Source organism: Sus scrofa, chromosome 11 (assembly GCF_054392235.1).
Source record: "Sus scrofa isolate SSC_HxYL_T2T_F1_AM1 chromosome 11, Sscrofa_HxYL_maternal_Yorkshire_Landrace_v2.0, whole genome shotgun sequence".
NCBI lineage: Eukaryota > Metazoa > Chordata > Mammalia > Artiodactyla > Suidae > Sus > Sus scrofa.
In genome coordinates, this window is record NC_139393.1 from 77,032,297 (window position 1) to 77,057,418 (window position 25,122).

The following is a 25,122-nucleotide window of genomic DNA, read 5'->3' on the forward strand; positions in this document are numbered from 1 at the left end:
CAGAAGTGGGACTGCTGGATCATTTCTTTTTTTTTCCCACTGTACAGCAAGGGGATCAAGTTATCCTTACATGTATACATTACAATTACATTTTTCCCCCACACTTTGTTCTGTTGCAACATGAGTATCTAGACAAAGTTCTCAATGCTAGTCAGCAGGATCTCCTTGTAAATCTATTCTAAGTTGTGTCTGAGAAGCCCAAACTCCCGATCCCTCCCACTCCCTCCCCCTCCCATCAGGCAACCACAAGTCTCTTCTCCAAGTCCATGATTTTCTTTTCTGAGGAGATGTTCATTTGTGCTGGATACTAGATTCCAGTTATAAGTGATATCATATTTTGTCTTTCTGGCTCATTTCACTCAGTATGAGATTCTCTAGTTCCATCCATGTTGCTGCAAATGGCATGATGTCATTCTTTTTTATGGCTGAGTAGTATTCCATTGTGTATATATACCACATCTTCCAGTCATCTGTCGATGGACATTTGGGTTGTTTCCATGTCCTGGCTATTGTGAATAGTGCTGCAGGATCATTTCTATTTTTAGTTTTTGAGGAACCTCATGCTGCTTCCCACTGCAGGTGCACCACTGTACATTCCCAACAATGCACACGTGTTCCAATTTCTCCATATCCTCTCCAATCTTTGGATTTATTTGTGTCCTCCATAATTTCTCTCTCTTTTTTTTTCTTTTATGGCTGCACTTGTGGCATATGGAAGTTCTCAGGTCAGGGATCAAATCTGAGCTGTAGCTGGGGATTGAACCTGTGTCACCACAGAGACAACACAGCACCACAGAGGGAACTCCTTTTCTATAATTCTTTCAGCAGTGCTTTGTAGTTTTCAGCGCAGGAACCTTTCACCTCCTTGGTTAAGTTTGTCCTAAGTATTTTTTTCTTCCTGATGCTATTATAAATAGCACCGTTTCCCATGGTGACAGCTTTTGGCCTCTCTGAGGTCTTGGAGATTGTGGACCCCAGCTTCGTTCGTGAAACACTTTGACCTTTTTGGGTCTGTTGACAAACACATTCTAGACTTTCCTCCTACTTCTTGGGCTGTGATTTCTCATTCTCATTTCAGGCTCTTTCTCATTGGCTCGTTGGATTCATTTATTGTTGTTCAGAGACAATATTTTTCCCTTGGTAAACTCATGATGGCAAAAGCTTACCTCACCACATGCATGTTAATTTTTGCTCCTTTCCAATATCTGTTTCAGCCCCGATATTCCACCTAAGCTTCCACCTAAGCTTTAAATCTTGTATCTACCCACGGCCATTGTCTCATAAATATTTCCCAGGCATCTCACGGAAAAAATGGAAACCTCCTACCTCCTAAAATAGAATAATCAAACAAAACCCTCATTTCTTCCTTCTTCTGCATTCTCTGCCTTGGCACACCAGGAGCAATCTGGAAACCTGGGTGAGACCCTTGCCTCTGCCTTTGCGCATCTTACTCCAACGAGTCGCCCGGTCCTAAGCTCTCTATTCCCTCCCGTGATTACCCCACCCCTTCATGGTCCCTCACCTTTATTTCCTTTAGGTGAGGCTCTGATCACCATCTGCTTCAGGAACTGGACTTCCCAGCCCTTAGAGGGCCCTTCAATTCATTCTCTGAACTGAGCTAGAATGCAGGGGGAAAAGAATGACATTCTGCCATTTGCAGCACCATGGATGGACTTGGAGAGCATTATGCTAAATGAAATAAGTCAGACAGAGAAAGACAAGTACTGCATGATATCACTTATATGTGGAATCTAAAAATACAACAAACGCATGACTAACAAAAAAGAGCAGACTCACAGATATCGAGAACAAACGAGCAGTTACCAGTGGGCAGGGTGAAGTGGGCAGAGGCAATTTAGGGATAGAGCATTAAGAGGCACAAACTACTATTTATAAAGGAAATAAGCTACAAGGACGTCCTGTACCACATGGGGAATACAACGGATAATTTATAACAACTATAAATTGAATATAAATTTTTAAAATTGTGAATCACTATATTGGACACCCGAAACTTATATAATATTGTACAGCAAAGATACTTCAATTATAAAAACTTGACTTTAGGGGAGATTCTGTCACTCTGGGCTTAAATATCCTCAGGATAATACCTAAATCCTTAACACCACGCACAGCATTTCGGGGGCTGGTCCTTGCTTATTTTTCCAGCTCATGCTTTTCTCCTTTGCTTGATACTTGAGCCACAGTGAACTCCTAGCAGCCCCCAAAAAGCGACTATGCTTTTTCTTGCCTAAAGAAAAAGCTTGCTGTTCTCCTGGTCTCAAGAACCCTTCCTTATGCCACCTTCTTCTAACACCCTTCACCTGGATGGGAATTACAGCTTTTGGTCTGTACCGCTCTTGAGAGACAACATGTCCGATTTCATCATCCATCAGGCGTGTCTCCCACATCCTCCTCAACCGCCTTGTGCCATCTGTTTACTTGTCGCTTTCTCCCACCAGCTCACCAGCTATGTGAAGGCTGGAATGATGCCCTGGTCATCACCGTGTCCAGTGCTCCCAGTGCGATATCGAAGCACAGTAGAGGAGCACGCAGACCCGGGATTGCAAAATGGGTAGATCCAGTCTCCGAGGAGTAACATCCCACCTATTAAAGGGGGTACCTCTGATGCCATCAGTCTGATGCCATCAGGTATTTGAATCACACGACCCTACCCTCCACCACCCACACCGGTTCCCAGACCGCTAGGCTATATTCTGATAACCATTTGACTGCCCGACTACACACCCACAGGGAGAGCACCTGCTGACATCAAGGTCGTTGTCTCCTACTACTGTTGAGAGTTTAGTAAGGTTTTTTGTTTTGTCTTGTTTGCCTCTATATGATTGCTTTGGCTTCTGAGCAGTCAAATTATATAGTCATAGCCCATCTCATTTCTAGTCAATTTTATGTTCTTATGAAAAAAAACCCTTATATATCTCCAAGTATTTCCAGGTCCTGATCATTTCTCAGAGTTTAATGATCCACAAATGTTAAGCAGCTCACCAAACCCATTTCTAGACATGCATCCCAGAGTGAATGAATGAACTGATTCTCTGAGCAGGCGGTGTGGCGTCTGCCTTACAGTCAGAAAACCCGCGTTATCCCAACATAAGTACTATACAAATTAGATGAATTTGGGCAAGATATGTATCCTTTTGCATGTTAGTTTCTGTGTCTAACATTCAGGAGTAAATCCAATACTTTCCTATGAGGTGCCTGGCACGGGTGGTTTTCAATAGGTAATATTTATGATTGTAGATACTGCATCCCTCTTTTTTGTTACTTTAGTTTGAGTTCACTGGTGAGAGATGGACAAAATCCTGAGAAGACCGAAGGCTTGACTCAGCTCAGGTGTTTAGGTGAACTGACACGCTGGCCACACCCTGTTTCCTTGCTACTGCCCTAAATCCAGAATAGCTTCAATACAGGAGACAAGACAGAGATGGAAATGAAAGCCCCCAGCTAAGGCTGCAGAAGAACATTAATCTAGTGCTCACATTTTAAAAAGGACTCAGTTTTTTCATAAGAAAGAGAAGCCTCTTTACACGCCCATCCACCACCATGCTTTGGGCGCCATCGAAGACCAAACATCATCAAATCTGAACCAAGACTCAAATGGGACCTCGATACAGAGCTGGGGAAACAGTTCTAATTTCAGAGCTTTGAATTTAATCTACACAGACTGTCTATACTTCCTTTTTCAATGATTCTTTCCCTGAGGCTTCTCTATGGGATTTTTTTTTCTCAGAGTTTAATGAATTTTCTTCTGCTTAAAAGAAAACCTTTATATCTGCCTTGCACTGAATTTGCAAAAGTCATTAAAGCTGCAAGAATTCTCTTCATTTTCGAAGTGTGCAAAACTCCACCTACATTCTCCGGAGTTTTTTGCTACATCACTGAGCATCAAGGTCATTGTCTCGTACTACTGTTTAGAGTTTAGCAAGGTTTTTTGTTTTGTTTGTTTTTTCTTTAGCCTCTATATGCATTGATTTGGCTTCTCAGCAGTCAAATTATACAGTCATAGTCCATCTAATTTCTAGTCAATTTTATGATCTTATGAAAAAAAAAAACCCTTATATATCTCTATGTATTGGGTTTTGGGGGTGCTGAAAAGAGAATCATGGTTTCTATTTAATTAGAGACGGGCTCACATAAATTACGGCAGCTTTGCAATGATTGCTACATCTATATTGCTGCTAGGAAAGCCAAAGATGAATTTTATGTGAATGCATAATTGGCATGATTTTTCAGAACATTATTTATTTTGAGGAGGGACAAAGGAAAAGCTGTATTAGGGGCTATTAAGGCACCATGCTGGTGCTGTCACGGACAGGGTAGGCTGGGAATGATCAGTTACATCTGAATCTACAAAAAGTCGTCTCCAAGCAACCTTTTTATTGTTCCCCTTTGTATCCTATCTTAAATTTTTTCTATCAAAATGTCTTCATTAAACAATAAATAGTTCGGTGTGACTTTTTTCTTTAAAGGAAAGCACAGATGAAGAGACTTCAGAGCATCAGCATTAGGGAAGCAGTGCTACCACCTAGAATTTGTAAATTTCCAGTCCGAAGTATTCAAAGTTGGTGTTTTAGTCCGAACACCGGTCTTACATCAGGTAAAAGCACAATTCCTTTTAGGCTTCCTCAAGTCCCTGGTCCTCTAGTTTCTCTTGAAGAGCCTCACAGGTCATCAGCATTCCTGGTTGGGAAACCTGGTCTTAAAGGGCAAAGAGGTGACTTCAGAAAATAATGGGGAGAAGGTAAGTATCTTGTTTCACTGAAGAGGAATACAATGTACTGAACTTGCCCTTGGAGAGCGGCTTCCTGAACGGTTCAGGCATCCTTGGCCATCAGGCAATGTGACTAGGGATTCAGTCATATTTTTCCACCTTACCCTCTAATTATCACCCCATTAGCTTAAAATCTGTGCTCTTTCCTTTTTTTTTTTTTTTTTTTTTTTTTTTGTGTGTGTGTGTGTGTGTGTGTGTGTTTTGTTTTGTCTTTTTGCCATTTCTTGGGCCGCTCCTGCGGCATATGGGAGGTTCCCAGGCTAGGGATCCAATCGGAGCTGTAGCCGCCAGCCTACGCCAGAGCCACAGCAACACGGGATCTGAGCCGCATCTGCAACCTACACCACAGCTCACGGCAACGCCGGATCGTTAATCCACTGAGCAAGGGCAGGGATCGAATCCGCAACCTCATGGTTCCTAGTCGGATTCATCAACCACTGCGCCACGACGGGAACTCCGAGTGCTCTTTCCTTTAATTTCATCTCTCAAATGTCCTCGTTCTGCCTTCCCTTTCTTCTCTCCCATTCTCGTTTCTCCACTATACTGTTCAGCTTTCTGCCACTGTCTCCCATGCCGACTTTTTATTTTTATTTATTTATTTATTTTTTTTAACAGCCACACCTATGGCACATGGAACTTCCCAGGCTAGGGGTGGAATCAAAGCTGCAGCTGCCAGCCTACACCACAGCCATGGCAACACGGGATCCCAGCCACACCTGGGACCTACGCCACAGTTTGCAGCAACCCCGATCCCTTAACCCACTAAGCAAGGCCAGGGATCAGATCTGCATCCTCAGAGACACCACATTAGGCTCTTAACCAGCTGAGCCACAAGGGGAACTCCATGGCTTTCTTTTCTAATAGCCTCGTTCAGTGTTTCATACTTAACTTCTCCACTTCAGAGCTGACTCGTGCCGGTTTCTCTTACTCATGAAAAATGTCTAGGCACCAACGTGTGTATTTTAACACAACTGCTTTTACCACCATCATAATCAAGTACCTTGACAGTCTCAAGAGGCCTCTCTAAAATATTAATGTGCTACAAGCACTTAGGTCCATGTCTAAGGGTCACTGCTCCAGGAGGTCCCCCCAGCAAAGAGGTGCTTGGAGCAACGTCCATGTCGATATTACCTCTGCCAAAGTCCTAACTCTAGTGGTTCTGGTCAGATCATCTGCCTTCAGAGGGGAAACGGAGGACCGCTTTGGTAGTTTTTTTTTTTTTTTTTTTTTTTTTGGTCTTTTTGTCTTTGTTGTTGCTATTTCTTGGGCCGCTCCCGTGGCATATGGAGGTTCCCAGGCTGGGGGTCGAATCGGAGCTGTAGCCACTGGCCTACGCCAGAGCCACAGCAACGCGGGATCCGAGCCGCGTCTGCAACCTACACCACAGCTCACGGCAACGCCAGATTGTTAACCCACTGAGCGAGGGCAGGGACCGAACCCGCAACCTCATGGTTCCTAGTCAGATTCGTTAACCACTGTGCCACAACAGGAACTCCCCGCTTTGGTAGTTTTAATGACTGGGTCACTTAATTCACCTCCATTCATCAGAAAACTGCCCCTCCCATCAACAGAAATTTCATGAGATAAGGATGTCTCTGTCATCTAAAACATCATTATTTATCAATAAATAATTAACAGTCCTGTGAGTGAACCTCCCCAACAGCGTGACCCAGGTCTGGCATGCATATGGCTTTAATGTGACTCTGGATAGTGTCCAGGTTGAGTCTGGGCTTTTGGTCCAAACTGCCTGGGTTCAAATCCTAACTCTGCCACTTATTAGCTATGTGACCTTCAGCAAGGTACTTAACTTCTCTGGGCCTTAGCTGCTTCGGTGTAAAGCTATCACTAATACCCGCATCACATGGTTGCTGTGAAATTTAAATAAGTGAAAATGCTAATTACTTGGCACTGAACCAGTGCTCAGCAAATGCCAGCGTAGCTCTAAGAAACTACAGACGGGTTGGTGGAAACTACAGACGGGTTGGTAAAAGATGAAAAAAAGATTAAACTGCCTAAAGACAGCCTTTGGAAGACAGAGTGGTTTCTGGAACTTGAAGCATTCAGAAAATGAAATACTTTTCCACATTTTTCAAATACTTTCACATTTTTCCCATCTTCTTCCCCAGGAATAATAAAACTAGAGTACAATCATTTCAATCCTTAAATAAATACCAGATCTGTCAAGCAAGGCCTCAGGGAGCTCTACAGGAACAGATATGTATTGGTTGTGCCTAATTATACGGTTGGTCCATTTCAGTTCGGAACCCACTAGTTCCGTATTTCTCCCACCGCTGGAGCCGTGGGAGGGTCTGCACAATGGCATTAAGGACTTCGCAGCTCTCAGCTGAAGAGCCCGTCCCCGTTGCCTCAAATGGAAAAGCTCTGGAAGAAATCATGCCCACCACACCCAGAAAACCCTCTGCCTGTGCAGCTGCAGGACAAGGAAGAATTTAAGTCTCTCCTTGATAGGCTCACAATGGCCATCTCTACAGACCTGTTGGTTTTTTCCCCTCTTTATTAACCACCCTTGGCTAAATGCATAGGCTTTGAAAATAAACAAGAGTAATATGATGAAATGCTTAAGGTGACTTTCAGATATATAAATATCCACAGACAATTTCGATAGCTTATGTCTTTGCTTTGTTAAAAACAGACTTGATCCTATGTGAACATTCTGAACGTGCAGGACCTTCCTCAAATTCCATAAAGGAGTCTCTTTACTGAAGTAATATCCCAATGACTTCAGTGCCGGGGAGGGTGAGCTGAGAATATTTTATCCTGGGACCCCTCTCTTAAAATTCTGCTTCTCGAAGGGTACACTCTTCGACAGAATCCAATGTTCAAGCCAAGTATCCTCCATGTAGCAGAAACTATGAGAATGATTCATCACACCTATACTTCTTCTGCCACCGATACCATAATCTTCACACATCTACACCTACATTTTTGGGGGTGTGATTATCAATGCCATAACATTCATTCTGTTATCATATATACCTGGGCACACAGGTGGCCAATTATTCTATCCAATTTCTTAGAACCACGTTGGGCACCCAGACTAAATTTCCCTTTAGTGTCTAGTGGTCGGGCAAATTTATGCTTCATATTTTTATGATGATGATCAAGAGTATTACATATAATTATGCCAAATGGCTGTCTGTCCCCAAAGCACATCCCTTCCAAACAACCTCATTTAATGGCAGAAGGAGAATCTAAATTCAATTTACTATACTATGTCTATCTTAATTTTACTCAAGACATTAATATAAAATATTCATAGGATAATTATACAGCAATAAAAAATGTCCTTTGTTGATATTAGAGAAGGTTAAACTTAGAAGAAAATTATTTGCCCACTTAGTCTTCATTTATTAAAATCTATCTTTTTTTTTCCTTTGAAGCTTCAACTGCTTTCCTATTACCAGTAAGCATGTTTTGCCCTTATGTTTTTAAATGCAGGTTTTAAAAAAATCCCCCATACATTACTTACTTGTTTCAGCTTCTTTAGATCTTCATCAAGTTCTAAGTTGTCCAAAATAACAGCAACAAACAAACTCAGGAGGATCTATAAAATGGTTAAATAACAATGAAAAAACCCACACGCCATCAGTATCAAGTATGTATGATATAGAATATCTACCTAAAATATCACTACATAGACTGCAATAAACAAACTTGTAGCTGTGAATGTAGCACAGATATTTGAAGGTATTTATCACAAACACATTAAAGGCAATGCATCTGTCAACTGAAATCAACAATAGAAAATATTAACTTGTTTTATAAAGCAGGTTTAAAATGAAAATTAAGCAAACTTAAAAAAAAAACACTCAACAATCTTACTTTTAAGACTGTAGTCAAAGAAAATAACATGAAGTATTGATGGAAATTTTTATATACAAACGTGCCTAATAGAGTTATTTGTAACAATACCGGAAATACTGTCTAGCTTGATGTAAACAGCTAATGCAGTTTTGGAGATCCCGATTATAAAATTCATGCAGTCATGACAAATTTCCATTGTGGTAGCTCGTCCCCAAGGTGGCCCCTTGGTGCCACACTCTCTGAGTCCCTGGGAGTCACAGTCTTGAGAAGCCCCTACCATGTTGAATATGGCCTGTCTGTGTAACCAGTAGGTTACAGAAATGATCGTAGGTGACTTACAAACCCAGGTGGTAAAAGATCCTGTGGCTTTTGCCTTGCTCTCTCTTGAATCACCCCCTCTGCTGGAAGCCAGGTGCTGTCCCCTGAGAACACTGAGAACACTCAAGTGGCCCTATGGAGAGGCACAGGTGCTAAGGAACCAAGGCCAAGGCCTTCAGGTGGCTACAGCCACAGCCAGCATCTGGGACTGCAAATTCATGAGACACTCTCAACTAGAAACACCCAGCTAAGCCTGTCCCAGATTCTGGACCTGCAGAAGCCTGGAGCTAATAAATGTTTATTGTTGTAAGCTCTTGTTCATACACTCTGTTATAGACCAATAGATAACTAATACACTCAGGAATTGCAACAGTATTGAAAGAAATGCTTACAATATTAAAGAAGAGTGGGTATGGCAGAAATGTGTGTACACATAAAAATAACAGAGAAAATGCTTGCAAGAGTTAACTTAGAAATGTTAATGGTGCTTGCCTTTGTGAAACATGTTTTTTCCCCCTTTTCTTTTTCTTTTGCCATATTTCCCCAATTTAAAAAAAGGCATATGCTTCATTTAGAATGGGTTAATAAGGTAAAAGAAAGAAAACAACAAAAAACAGAACTTATATTTGAATGTCTAGCCCGTTTTCAACTTTGAATTCTCTAAAGTCCCACATTTGATGATCTGTAGTCTTCCTTTCAATGTCCCTCTTAGCAAATCATTCCCATTTGCTAAGATCAGACTGTTAAGCATAAAGGTAAGAAAGTCGAGGCAATTTAGTCATTACTCTTAAGAACCAGAGAAATGATTATGCAGAAGTTAACGGCTAGCTAGCTCTCTTCCAAATTTAATGAGTACATAAGTAAAAAAAAAAAAAAAAAAGCCGTCAATTACTAATAAGTTTTGAAAGGATATGTTTGGCTTGGAGTTTCCATTGTGGCTCAGCGGTAACGAGCCCAACTAGTGTCCATGAAGACAGGGGCTCCATCCCTGGCCTCACTTAGTGGGTTAAGGATCTGGCATTGCCGTGAGCTGTGGTGTAGGTCACAGACACAGCTCAGATCCCGCATTGCTGTGGCTGTGGTGTAGACCGGCAGCTGTAGCTCCAATTCGACCCCTAGCCTGGGAATCTCCATGTGCCACAGGTATGGCCCTAAAAAGACCAAAAAAAAAAAAAAAAAAAGGATATGTTTAGCTTGGGACAAGTGCCAGCCCCCTTCCTTTTAAAACTACGGCCTTGGGATCCTACCAGAATTTAGGATACAGAATGATCTAGATCGTAGTTGGTGTTGTTTTTACTGAAGTATAGTTGATTTACAATGTCGTGTTAATTTCTGCTGTTAAGCAAAGTGACTGAGTTATACATACAGGGAGTTTGGGGTTAGCAGATACAAACGATTACATATAGAATGAATAAACAACAAGGTCCTACACATCACAGCCTTTTTTTTTTTTTTTTTTTTTTTACTGACGTCACCATGTCTGTGACAGACGTGTGACAGACATGGGAACGGACATGTTTAGTCTTACTCTGAACTAGACATTATTCTATGCAGGATATGTCATAGTTCACGCCACATCTAGCTCTCTTCCTGTGACCTTGGGGTTGACCTTGATGTTCCCATGACAAATACTACGGGAGAAGGAGTCTCCAGTCTCCTGCATCCTCACCCAGATGCAGAGAGGCCACCTGGGGGGCTCTGCTGTGGGTCAGAGTCTCACACCACCTCCGTCCCTCCTGGGCACTCATGCAGGCCCTGCTCCGTGTCCTAACCTAACAGCTTTTCCTATCTCCCTGGGGAAGGACAAACACAAAGCTAAAAAGAGAAAAATAATTTCCCTGATTTAAAAAGGGAAAGCCACCGTTCTCTTCCCTTTTCTTAGAGCAGCTCCTTTGTAGAAAATTTGTGCTTATAAATTCTTCCTCTGTCTCTTTGAGAGGTCTAAAAGTCTTTTAATTAATTTATTTATTTTTATTTTACTTTTTTCTCTTTAGGGCTGTACCCATGGCATATAGAAGTTCCCAGGCTAGGGGTCAAATTGGAGCTGCACCTGCTGACCTATGTCACAGCCACAGCCACGCCAGATCTGAGCTGCATCTGCCACCTACACCACAGCTCATGGCAGTGCCGGATCCTTAATCTACTGAGTGAGGAAAAGGGATGGAACTCACATCCTCATGGATACTAGTTGGGTTGAGAACCCACTGAGCCCCAACGGGAACTTCCTGTAAATCTTTTTAAAAGCTAAATAAGTCTTATTATTTCACAACCCAGGAATAGTGTCCTAGGCTCCCTTCTCCCTGCGAAGGTGGGAGTATAAGTTAGCCACCTGGATCCACATTGGGAAACTCCCTGTTTATTATGCAGACGTGAAAAGTTTTATTTACCTTCGGATAAAGGCAATTAGCTATCACGGATGGGCTCCCCAGTCAGCAGGTGAGTTCAGGGGGAACTGACTTTAACAAATGGTGCCACAGAGTCTTGTGACTTGAGGACTTGCTTGAGGACTTGTTTTCATCCTGAGGGCGCAGATGTGATGTGGGGGTGTGCATATAGGGTGACACGGCTTTGGGGTTGCTTTGGCGGGTTGTCTGGGATGCTCATCACAGGCTGGGTTGGTGCTGATTCATTAATAAAACTTTCTTTTTCTTGTCTACCTTGGTGGGGTTTTCCAGGTTGTCAGAAGATTTTATTTTTAATTATTTCCCCAACACCAGACAGATGGCTGGCTAGTTCACGGTCCTGAGGTCATGCTATTTGATTAAATTCAACAAGCCATTGATGGACTCCGTCGCTGTGTCAGACGCTGCCTGGTCAGGAGCAAAAATGCAGCAGCGTGCTGACCGCTAGGAAGTCCACAGTCGAATTAAGCAGATGCGGGTTGGCAGCCTGGTGGAAAAGAACACTGGGCTTGGCGACCTTGGTTGGCAAACAGGTTCTGCCAGTCATGAGCCCACGGTTTCAGCGTCCCTCATTTGGAAAATGCGATGGCAATAATAATAATAATAGTAGCTTGACAAATTGCAATTTTATCATTTTTTTTTTCATTTAATCCTCCAAGAGCCCTGGTGTGTGGTAGAGCCTATGTGAAAATACAGACATAAACATACATATGCCAAACTGAATTGTTTCCTCGATGTCTTTACAAATCAACTGAATTTAGCCCATAAACTGTCTAGTGTGTTGATGACTGAAAACCGAATCTTGCAGCATGAAGCCATTTTGGTCCTTTAAAACGGAGTCACATTTGGGTTCATGCTCCTCCTCTTCGTAGGGCCGGTTTAAGGTCAGAGATGTGACTGGCACTGGTGTCCGGTCCTCTGCGGCCGTGTGACCTGTCCTCTGTCCCCCAGGGTGCTTATTTGGAGGACTCTGGGCTTTCTCTCTGCTGAACGGATCACCACCTCAGGTCCTGCTGCACCTGCTGAGACCGCTGATTCTCAGGGACACTCCCTGTGTTCGCTTCCTGGGGCTTCGGTAACAAACTGCACAAGCAAGTCTGCTGTGACAGTTCTGGAGGCCAGAAGTCCCAAAGTGAGTTGTCAGCAGGACCACACTCCCGCCAAAGGCTCTAGGGGAGGAGTCTCCACTGCCTCGCCCAGCATCGAGTGGCCGCGGGCACTCCTTGGCTTGTGAAGCATTGTCCCAGTCGGCCTTCTCCTGGCCTTTTCCTCTTTCTCCCTGTGTCTCATCTTCATCCATCTCTCATAAGGACACTTGTCACTGGTTTTCAGGTTTACCCTGCTAATCCGGGATAATCTCATCTCAGGATCCTTCATTTAATTGCCTCTGAAAGGACCATTTGACCATTTTCCCAAATAAGGTCACATTCACATGCCTGGGACTTAAGACATGCATGTATCTTTGGGGGACCCCACTTCACCTCCTCTCCTCTCCATGCAGTCTCTGGCTTGGACCACTGTTCTTTTCTCCAGCCTGGCTCTCAACTCTCAGAGAAGTTGGGGGTTCTGCCACTCCAGGTGGGAGCAAAGGGAAACCGGTTCCTGGGGCATCCTGTAGGCTCTCTCTCTGCCGAGACCTCTCAGGCAACTCCCCAGTGCTGTTCAGGCTGCCCCTTGTCCATGTGGGGCCCCCAGCAAGGGTTTCACCTCCTCAAGTTCAGACAAGAAGTGGTTACAAGTCTTGGTGTCAATATATCCAGCTTAGCACCAATACTGCTGTTGACCCTGGGTGTGGCATGTCACCTGACCACTGAAACATGTCACCTCCTCTCTCTCCAGGCTCCTCTGCCTTCGTCATGCTTCACCATTAAACTGTGAAGGAAAAGTGGAGCTGGGGGGTGCTGGCTTGGGAAGGGGGTACACAAATGAGAAGACCGACAAGCAGAAACTAAACTTAATTAGGGTGTTGCGTTCAGTTCTGTGCCATCTGAGCCTTTCGATTTCTGAGATCTGATCTGGGCCGATGGGTTTGGGTGGCTCCTCTGAATGCTGCTCATTTAAAGCTCTGAGGGGCTGATAAAAAAGTTCCCTACAGGTTCTACCAAGATATCGAGATACTGAGGAGAAGGAGGGTTTTGGCAGGAAGAGAAGAGTGAGAAGGATTTCTGGGGGGTGGGGGGCAGGGTAAAGGCTGCGGCCAGTGAGAAGTAGGCAGGTGGTTGGCAGTTTGCCCAGATGCCACCAAGGGAGGCAGGGAGGTGTAAGAGGGAGGCGGTAATGATCACGAAGTGATGGCATTAGTTTCTTTTTCGTTTTCTTTCTTTCTTTCTTTCTTTTTTTTTTCTTAGGGCCGCATCTGCGGCATATGGAAGTTCCTAGGCTAGGAGTGAAATCAAAGCTACAGCTGCCAGCCTACACCACGGCCACAGCAATGCGGGATCCGAGCTGCATCTGTGACCTACAGCACAGCTCACAGCAACACTGGATCCTTAACTCAGTGAGCACGGCCAGGGATTGAACCTGCATCCTCATAGATACTAGTTGGGTTCACTTCCGCTGCGCCACAATGGGAAGGCCCATTAGTTTCTTCTCTGTTCAGATTTTCCTTTCAGATGTTCTGCTCTCTTAGGCATGTAATGCAGTCATTTTATTTTATTTTTCAGATTTTGATTTTTTCTATTATAGTTGATTTATATTGTTCTGTCAATTTCTGCTGCACAGCAAAGTGACCCAGTTATTTTAAACTGGCTCATTGAAACAGGAACAGTGTTAAGTGCAGTTTGATAAAAAGTTATTAAATATGTAGTGCTTTGTTACTTTATTTAAAAAAAAAACAGTACACTTTATAACTTCTTTTTGGAGGAAAGAGAAAAAAGCTACCCTCAGCACAGGAGGCCAGAGAGAAGTGGGTGATTCTAGCTGTGCTTTGTTCTTTTCGAGGAGATAAGAGTTTGATTTTCATGGTAGAGAGAAGGCAAGACTCAAAAAGGAAACACTTTGGCTTTGCTGGGAAAAATGCCGAAGGGCTTTTTGCAGTTAGGAAGCCCCTGGCTAACAGCACTGAGACAGGTGCGTGGGAGGAGTTTTGGCAACAAATTTAAAAAACAATGTTCAAGACTAAAGTTTGCTTTAAAAATATCCTTAAGCCTAAATTCATTCCCTGTCTTTGAATGTTTCAGCTTCACTGAGTAGTTAACAGGACAACCTGATGGCAAAAGCAGAACCCACACTGAAAAATGTGTGTGGAGCTGGAGTTTCCTCCTGAAACTCTGTTTGCGCAGGGACAGTGATGGATCCTGTTGCCATGATCCTGACGGCTTGGGCACTGTGCTAAGGTGACAGCTTGGCACTCAGGGTGCCAGATAACTAAGTTCTGGCTCTGACTGTCTCTCCAGAGTGGAGAGAAGAAGCAGGAGAGGCTAGATCTACAGCTGACTGTGAGGAGGTGAGAATTACTTTGTAGTTCTTTTCTCAGACTCGAAAAAGGTGACGAAAACCACTGTGATGGGAGGAAGCGGTTTGGTTTCCACCATATTTAATTTACATTGTCAGCGAGACATGACTTTCCTACAAACCCAGTGCTGTGCAGACTTTGATCTGAGCGTGCAGCCTGTTGGCCATTTCTCCCCCTAAAAAGTCACAGGAGTGACTCATTCTTTTTTCATTTTTATTATTATTTTTTTGTCTTTTGTCTTTTTAGGGCCACACCTGCGGCCTATGGAGGTTCCCAGGCTAGGGGTCAAATTAGAGCTGCAGTTTTCGGCCTACACCACGGCCACAGCAACGAGGGATCCAAGCCACGTCTGTGACCTACACCACAGCTCACAGCTACGCCAGATCCCTAACCCACTGAGCAAGCTCAGGGATCGAACCCGTGTCCTCATGGATACTAGTTGGGTTTACTAACCATTGAGCCACGATGAGAACTCCTTTTTTATTTTTTTTCAGAGCCTAATTCTAAAAGCAAGAACGAAGCCTCAATCCTCTCCATGTTCCTTTTTTGTTGTTGTTGCTGTTCTGTTTTTACAGAAAGCCGAGGTAGTGCTCATGAATCTGAACCATTACACTGATGTCTGAATCCTACCTTCAGCCAAGGTCTAGCTGCTACCAGTGCCCCCTGTGCTGTGCCAAAAGGTTTTCCAGAGCCATTAAATGCGACTGACAGGGTTTATATTAAATGTTACTAGTATAATACAGGAGTTTTTCAGATATTTGTCACATTGAATCACAAGAGTTGCACCATTTGCATGAGGCTCTCTTGCCTTTACGCTTTGCTGGTTCTGAACTACACAGTCAACCTGTTGTGTGCATATTTATTTTTCATAATTTAGATTTATATAACATTTAAATGTCTGATGGGGCACGGAACACTAAAGCACTATTTTTTTCGTAAGGAAGCAATTTCAGGGGCAGAAAAGGCTAATGATATATCCCTTCTTTTCCTCTTAATTTTGTTAAATAAAGCACACGTATACTCTCATTACAATGGTATTTAGCATGTGTCATTTTAAAAAAGGAAATTCAAATTCATATCTATATTTTCACGCATGGGCTACCTGGCACTTTGAACAGATCTACAACACTCCAGTATATTAATACGCAACGCACCTGTTTACTCTACCATGTAATATACAGTTGACGGAATACTGTCATTTCCTTATTTCATGATCCATGTTGACAGGTGATGAACCACTAATGTCAATGAAAAAGTAGAGAATAACTGTTAAAAGAATCCAGGAATCTAACGTTTTATTTTTTTCTCGGACAATAATGCCTGTTCTCAAGATATTTTTAGCATCCACAGTGCCGTGTGGAAAATGCCACTGTCATGTCTCTGGATGCCCGGCAGAATCTGTAGAGGTGACGGTAGCCACCCCTTGGTGGGGTGCTGACTTCCCAGCCTGGTGGATTTCGAAAGCAAGGCGTCCAGGTTCAAGGTGGCTCCCGCCCCCCACGTGGTAGCAGGTGTTTGGCTGCTGTGATTCCTTCTGATCTCTCTTCTCCTTCTCTAACTCCTCCTCTCATTCCTTACATTCCTGAAAAGGCCAGAGTCACCTGAGCTAACATATTTGCCATGTTTAAGCTTGATACTTAGAGTCACAGACAATTCCGTTTTCTTCTGTCTACGCACAATGCATGTCAGCGAAATTCAATGAACGACTGAAGCAGTGTGTTCTCCAGCATCATTACTGCCTGGGATTTTGTTGTGAGCAGACCCCTCTGTGCAACGTGCAAGGGTTCTCTGTTGAAGAGAGGAGCTGGGGGAGCATGATGCAGGCTCCTGAAAGTTACAGTGTGTTTTTTTTTTTTAAGAGGGTGGCTTTACCTTCTTAGAATGGGTTTTCTTGATGGAGAATTCCCATCTCTGTAGCTTCCAATGGTATTTTACATTCTCTCTGCAGAGAGTCCGGTACCCTCCCTGTCTATCTTGCCTTTTCATTTCCATTTCTTCTCCAAATTTTCCTCTTAGGATCTTCTTCTTTTTAACATAGCTTAAAGATAGCGCTTTATGTGCAATGTCACCTTTAATCTTATTTCTTCCTCTGTTGTGAGCTTTATTAATAATTTCTATTTTTTAAAAATTATTTTCAAGTATCCAGCAGAAGCACAGCAGGAATCTGGTCAACACGCCATCATGTTGAGATTTTCTTTTCCTTTTTACCATTTATAATCACATTCTCCTAAGCTGTCTTGCAGGCTGTCGTTGGAAACAATTTCATTTTTCACATAGGTCAACAAAAAGTCAAATGTAATCAGAGCAATGCAAAATGGGAAATGTTCAACACAGATGCACTTTTAAATGAATTCTATACAATCAAGTTATTTAATTTACACTTTGGAATACCCATTTTTGTCAGCAGAATATGACTATTCTCTGAAAGCTGCCACTACAGAAGCAAAATCAAGAGATTGCTGTGTTAATTTCAGCACTTCAAAGGTAACAAAAAGACGATCCACAATGAACGCCTAATTACATTTTCTCTCTTTCAGTATTCACATCACAGGGCTTTCCTTTGAAACACTAATAAAGGGAAAAACACAGAGGAAAAAAAAATGAGTCTCTGCACTGCCTAAGTCTTTTATCATTCTTATCCCCAAATCACTGGCAAGAGTCAGGAAAAAGATGGATTTCACAAGCATTCGGCCAAATGCAATCAGCCAGGACAGAAACAGAACACGTACCTGGAGGATGAGAGAGACATTTTACAGGGACAATAGATAATGGTTATAAATATGCATTTGTTCTACACTTAAGCTTGATTTTCTTTGTGGGCTGACAAATTGGTGCCCCAGGGGGCAATGGAATAGCCTGCTGTTTTCTATTGCAGAGCAAACTGCAGCCAAACTTTTTTTTTTTTTTTTTTCCCTCTGCTTTAGGCACATGCCTGTCCCTGAGAGGACTAAATCAGGAACTCCCCAGGTTTTGCGGCACCCCCGGCCAGCATGGATAAAAAGCAAATCAGAGCTTGCCCATTTACGTGGACTTTCTTTCCTCTCTTCCAATTCGAGTTAAAATGCTTTGCAGTATTTTGCAAAGAAAAAAAAATAATAAAATGCTCATTTTAAGCTAAATTCAAGCCTAAAGACAGATGTTAACTTTTAAATGTTCAGTTTTTAAGCGTATATGATGCATATATAACACAAGCCTAGTGCCTCCAAGCACATATGTTGGTCCACAAACCAGTGCCAGCTGTTTCACTGCCAATACTTTTAAAATTTGAGATCAGATTGATCCGGAATGACTGGGAAGCAAATGTTTATGATGTGCATTGATCCCACAGCAAGGAACAGCATGGCTTCCTGCCTCTCATCGCCTGTATCATTAGATCTTGCATCACAGCTTTTACCTGCTGTTGGTTTGTGTTTACTAGTCCAACTTCTGTACTAGTTAGAGGCTCAGAGAGAATAGTTATAGGCTCAACTTCTGTACTAGTTATAGGCTCAGAGAGAACAAAGAGTAAACCCTTTCCCTCTTTGGCCAGGAGGTAGGTTACTACTAATACAGAGTAGTTGAGATTCAGTACAGCAGTGATGCATGGAGTTGGGCTAACTTTATAGAGCCCATTATAGTAACCGGTAGGTCTGAGGACATACAAGACAATAAAGCAACTGTCAATAATGTTTAAGCAAAATCGCCTGTGACCTGGGGATGTGACTTTAGTCCCTAGACTTTTTGGGTAGTACAGAAGTAACACTTTCAGTTTTAATAATCTAGTTATAGTGTCTTTCACTAAATTATTTCACTCTCATTCAAAAAAGGATTTATAAATTTAAAAATCTGTTTACATTAGACGTCATAATCAGAGAAACCAACTACAAAGCTCAATGTTTTAAAAATTTTGCATAAATCTGGATGAGAAAAATTGATGTGAGTTTTGTTTAAACTCCGCATTTCATCCAGCTTCTATTACATATAAACAGAAAATTGAGATGGGTTAAAGATCTAAAGGTGAAAGACAAAAATGTAAAACAGAAGATGATAGAGGAGGATATTTTTATTACTTCTGGGTGGGGAAGAACTTGAGTCCAAATTAAATATCGACCATAAGTGAAAAACTGAGAGTTTTTTTCTTTGGGCCTTGCCCATGGAATGTGGAAGTTCCCAAACCAGGGACTGAACCTGCACCAGAGAAGTGACCCAGGCCCCTGCAGTGACAACACCAGGTCTTTAACCCACCGCACAAGAGAACTCCAAAAACTGAGAGTTTTGACCACATCAAAATACAAAGTTAAAAGCCTTTCAGACAAATTGGAATAACAAAATATTACCTAAGAGAAGATATTTGCAACATATATAGTAGTTAAGCGGTTAATGTCCAGACTCTATTTACCACTCCAACAATGAATGTAAGAAAGACAAACTAGCTATTAGGAAAAGTAACAAAGCATATGATCAGGTGAGTGACAATGAGGATAGTCAATAAACATACAAAGAGGTGCTCCCTTATTAATAATCAAGGAAGCCCTCCCAAAGCAAAGTGAAGGCAAAGAGATATCACCGTTGAACTCATACAACTGTCAAAATCTTAAGAGTCTAACAAAATCCAGGCTACGTGAGAATGTAAGGACACAGGAATTCTCAGCCACTGCTTGCGGGAGTGCAAGCTTGTGCATTTTGCCTGTAGAACAGGTTCTGAAAATTGTTGTTCCAGATAGTAAATATCTTAGGCTTTGAGGGCTGAGAGGTAGCAGTGAGAGTATTACGTAGGGCCCCACAAAACCATTTAAAATGCGCAAACCATTCTTAGCTCACAGGCTGCAGAAACGGAGCCCAGGGACTGGGTTTGGTGTGTGAGATTGCAAACCTATGCCATGGAGACCTTTGGGCAGCAACCAGGATCCTGTGTTCTACTTTCTGGCATGTACCCTAAAGAAACTCTTGCACAACTGGACACAAAGTACAAACATACTAGTCCTAATGTTATAAGAGCAAAAGATTGGAAGACAACTGCAATATCTATGAAGAAGGGAATGGATAAGCAAAAATGGCCTATACAGTCAATGGACTACTGTACGACCATACATGTGAATGACTGAATTAGCTTTATGTGTATTCAGATTAGAAGATGTTGAAAATAATATCTGGTCAAAAACCTAACAGAATATACACAGAGTTTGATACTATTTATTCTGAAAATTGCTATTCCTGATGATTCATAAGGAGGGACACACATGACCAAATGTAATGTGGCCTCAGCATGGAATACGGTCATGATAGCAATAGGGGTGTGAACACCTGTCTTCTCTCCAAGGGATGGCCGCCAGTGCACAGGAGCAGTGCTGGCCAAACACTGATCTTAAACAGTAAGGGTCTACATGTGATATTACTTATGGGTGGAATCTACAACAGGCCACAGATGAACCTATCTGCAAAACAGAAACAGACTCACAGACATAGAGAACAGACTTCTGGTTGCCAAGGGGGAGAGGGATGCACTGGGAGTTTGGGGTTAGTAGATGCAAACTGTGACACTTAGAATGGATAAACAATGGGTCCTACTGTGTAGCACAGGGAATTATATCCGGTCTCTTGGATAGACCATGATGGAAGATAATATAAGAAAGAGAATGTGTGTGTGTGTGTGTGTGTGTGTGTGTGTGTGACTGGTTCACTTTGCTGAACAGCAGAAATTGGCACAACAGTGTAAATCAACTGTAATTAAAAAAAATTTACAACACCAAAAAAAAAAAAAATACAACAAGAAGGTAACGGTATAAAGTGTTTGTAGATGATAATCTTAAATAAAAATTATACATTTTTAATGGGTATATACATGTGTGGGAAACTACAGAACTGCATTGATAGCAAGATGCAAATTTATTTTCATATTTTAAAAATCTGAAGTTGGGATGCATCTTATCATCTGTGCAGTTTAATTGTTGGGTTTTTCGGTTACTGTCACACACAACGAGAGTCTTTTTAGAGTTCATAGTATGTTAAATTTAGTAAAATATGATTTAAAGACTGGAAGACAGATCAGGCCAAATTCCTCATCGTCGCTGTCTGGGAGGAGGGGCTTGGGGAAAGAGGAAAAGAGAGGGACTTGGGATAAATGATAATTAGGCTGATCAAGAAATGACAAACATCTGATATCACAATAACATTTTAGCATGTATTAACATAGAGCTTTAAATGTACATAAGATCTTATTTAAACTTAAAGGAACTAAGTGTTGGTGCTCAGCTATGATCAGCCCCTTTACCGTGGCCAAGTGAGCCTCAAAAATACAAGCTCACCTCACATGAACATGGAAACTGTGGAAACCCGGTGGGCTAGGCCTCGTGATCCTCACTTTCAGATACGACACTGCACAGAGAGCAGGGACACTGTCTGATTCTTCCAAAGTCAGGCATCTCGGGACCAGCAGACATAGATCCTGAGTCTACGTTTTTGGACTCCAAGTCTGGAGTCTTATATACCACCATAATTACCAGATGGCCCTCCCTGACAGGTAGACTTTCCAATTCCCCATGGCTTTACGGATTTGAAGAAAAAGTTATGAACAGAAAACCCCAAACAATTTCAATTATTCAGTTTTAATTTAAAACTACTTTTTGTTCCATTTTGTTTTGTTCTCGCTTTTTTTTTTTTTTAGAGCAGCACCCATAGCATATGGAAGTTCCCAGGCCAGGCCAGGGATCATACTGGTGCTTTAGCTGCTGGCCTACGCCACAGCCACAGCCACAGCAACGCAGGATCCACGTCACATCTGCGACCTACACCACAGCTCGTGGCAATACTGGATCCTTAACCCACCAAGCAAGGCCAGGGATCGAACCCAAGTCCTCCTGGGTACCAGTCAGGTTTTTAACCTGCGGAGCCACAGTGGGAACTCCACGGGTAGACATTTCAATCAGGAGAATGAAGGCAAGGAATTTGATGTGGGTTTTCAAGCTGTGCTCTGTAAATTCCTAAAGGCTCAGGTGACTCACAGGAGTCCTTGGAAGTGCATCAGTATTCCACAATCAGTGCCATGGTTTTGGCCCAGTAGGGAACACTAAGACTGCCCAAGATGACTGTATGTCAGATTCAATATTTTATTTCATTATCTTAGTGATCCCTGGAGAAATCCAATTGGAAAAAATTTACTTTATTACCTAATTTACCAGGCTAGATCATTTTTCTTCCTGCTTACACACTGTGTTAGTCTTTGCCTTAAAAATGAAATCTCTAAGTGTAAAAAATCTGCAGTGGGCAAAGCAGGAGATTACCTTGTTTTAATAGATAAGTTAGATTATTTCTATACATAGATGATCTCTGCCATCTATCCTGCATTTAACCCATGATCAGTGGTCTCCAAGCTATTCTGCAGTTTTAAAGGAACCTAAACACAAAGTAGATGCTTAATAAACATTAGGGGAGTTTATGAGTAAATGAATGAGTGAATGAATAAATGAATGAATGACACAGCTTAGAGGTCCCGGAAAGGAAGAAGCAAAGGCTTCAGGGCCGAGTGCCTGCCAACACCAGTGCAGCCAGATTTGGCTCTAGACGCCAGACTTCCATTCCCTCTGCTTAGTGCTCTTTCCTTTCGTGAATATTTTTAAAGCCACCCCATGTAAACAATGCCTGAACTATTTCTACATGGTTTCACTACTTGAACCCAGGACTTTCCACTCCCTAACAATGTGGCCTCAGACAGATTTTGATGGACATGTCTTCGTTGGGAAGGCCTTGGCCCATAACAGATGTGACCTCCAGTTTAACCCATCTAGTTTCTCCCGTGCTTATTTGATTCATAGACATTCAGAACTGCAGGGACCTGAGAGCACGTATGTAATTGGTTTGATGTTAGTTGCTCCTGGCAGAGGTTTAATGTGCTGCAGGGATTTTCAGGGACAATGGCAAGCTTCATAATCTAGGGAAGCAGCAATATATAGTTGTAAGGCCACACACTGACCCGCTTTGTGACGCTGGACAAATTCACAGTTTCATCCTCTCTAAAGTGGGAATATTACCTAATTTGGTTGTTCCAAATAGTAGGAAAAAATTATAATGCATTGTGCGGTCCGATACAGAGTAGCAGTTGTTTATACTTCGTGTGTTTTGGACAAAGAATAATATTCTAGGGACTCTCCTCGGAACTTTTAACCAAATATTAGAGCTGAAATTTGGTTCTTAAATATGTACAAATTAGAAAGATCTGAGAATTACATCATTAACTATGTCATAGGCCATATCTTGTAACTTTTTCCTTTCTTTTTAATAGAAATATAACTAAGAGAAAAATCTACTTGTATGACAGAAGAAAATTTTTCCTGGATTTTGGTATTTAGTTTATATCATGCTTTTGACCATATTCACAGCCCTGTTTCTTCCCCCCGCCCCCGTGTTTCTTTTAGTCACACAAAGCACAGTAATACTGAGCTGGTTTCTAATTAACTGATTGCACCCTGAGGTCTCCAGCTTCTGTCTTCAGTTTAATTACAGCTGAGAAAAGGATACGGTGAAACTGAAGAGAGTGTCTCTACATGATAAAAAAACAAATGATAATTCTGGTTTGATCCCTAGAGCACCGTGGGTGTGAATGCGTAGGGATGGTTAAGTCAATACACGGACATGGGGTTTCCATGGCGTTCTGTCTTGTTTTCCCCCATGCAAACCACTGGTACTTGATGGAGACAACTTCTGCCTGAAACCTAGGGGGCTCCAGTAGTTCTTTGGCTCATAGAAATCCAGAATGGAAGAGACCTCTGCATGGCACTACTCTACCTTGGTTCTCTGGCTCTCATTCTGAAATTGAAAACAGGCCAAAAATCTGTGGATGCTCATCTCCACTACGAACTGTAAGCTATAGCCGAAAAGCAATGCTAAACTCACCAGAGTGGCAAAGAGGTGATAGAGAATGAAATAGATGGCGACCACGGGTGCCCACATGTGGCCCACGGCATTTAGCGTTTGGTCCATGACGTCAACCCATCCTTCCTGGGTAAGTATCTGGAACATGGACATAAATGCCTGCCGAGGAAAAGAATGGAGGTATTAAACAGCGGCTTTGGGCTTGAATGCAATTTAAAATTAGTACGTGGTGTTTGAGGACTCTGATCTCAGTATTATTAATTTTCATCTGATTCATCAAGGAAAGAACAGTCTTAATTCAATAGATAGGAAACGGCTAAGAACAAAGATCCGAAAAAGCGTGATATTCAACCATTCAGTGTGGGAAAAATGAAAGTAATTATCCTGAATTAAAATTAGCTTATTGGTGGTAAATACTGCTGAGCAAATCGGAACAGAATCAGGAACTTTTGCTTATTGCCTTTCTTGTTTTTCCTTTTTAGCAAGCTAACTATTTAACATTTCCAATAGATTCCTGTTTTTTTTTTTTTTTTTTTTTTGCTGCTAAGCACAACTTATTTTTATAGTGAATTACATTTGATTGTCCAAAGGCAAGTGAGAATAATAACCTTAATTTTACTTTTATAGTATCCATCTATCACGTTCTTTCAGTTATATTAAAAACACAGGACTCTTTAAAAAGGAAATATTTCAAAATGATATGGGCATGCTGGGCAACTTAACAAAAGATGATCACATTTTCACAATGAAAAAAAAAAAAATTCAAAGCAGAGTCCAGACCAAGGAAGAAACTAAGACGAAACACAAAATAAAATAAAAATGAAAAAGAGCACTCCCAAGAAAATCTAGCCAAGCCGAAAGACTCATTCACTCTCTGCAAAGATCTTTAGTCTGTGCCATTCCTACACGTTTTTCTTACTAAATGTGCAGTTCCATGCACATCTCTGACTCACGCATCCTGTACACAGCGGTGGTAAATAAATGCTTCTTAATGAGACCTTATGATGACGTTGGGGAAAGCGGACAATTGGCATCTAGTGACTCTAAAAGACATCTTTATGGGCTTCAGTGCAAAGGAAGATGCAAACTGAATTCTCACTGTATTGAGAGTCTAAGAAATAAAGCCCAGGACAATACAAAGATGGATAAAATAGCAAAAACCATGCACCTTCTGTCCCTAAAACCTATAGAAATGAATAAAACAATTAATTATCCGCCTGGGGAAAAAAAAATGACATCAGCCATAACCACACAAAGAAAAGGCCACAATTTCATGCCATTATCTTTGAATAGCAGCTCCTAGGAGAGTCTGAGGGAGGAAGAGAGAGAGGGGGGCGGATCACAGAAGGGGCGTGAACACTCTAGGCTCAGGCCTCAAGCCTGTTCTCCAGAGGCCGAGAAGGAATTCAATTGGAAAAGCAAATCCCCAAACATGTGCTCGTCTCCCCCAGTCTGAGGAGCCTCGGGCCATGGAGGTGAGCACA

The 25,122-nt window shown here is 42.1% G+C and overlaps 1 protein-coding gene across 7 annotated transcripts in view; it reads right to left on the bottom strand.

Moving 5' to 3' along the window:
* Window positions 1–25,122, bottom strand: part of NALCN (sodium leak channel, non-selective) — a 317,004-nt gene that overhangs the window by 105,600 nt on the left and 186,282 nt on the right. For 5 of the 7 annotated variants that reach the window (XR_014819860.1, XM_084982252.1, XM_084982251.1 and 2 more), the window contains exons 14-15: window positions 23,660–23,797; window positions 8,283–8,357 (exon numbers count right to left, since the gene is read on the bottom strand). Coding sequence is in view for 6 of the 7 variants with exons in the window: in XM_084982252.1 (XP_084838378.1) it covers window positions 8,283–8,357; window positions 23,660–23,797 (213 nt within the window). In the remaining variant the exon portion in view is untranslated. The remainder of the gene's footprint in view (window positions 1–8,282; window positions 8,358–23,659; window positions 23,798–25,122) is intronic. The other 2 variants (XM_084982253.1, XM_021065879.2) reach the window with 1 other exon arrangement.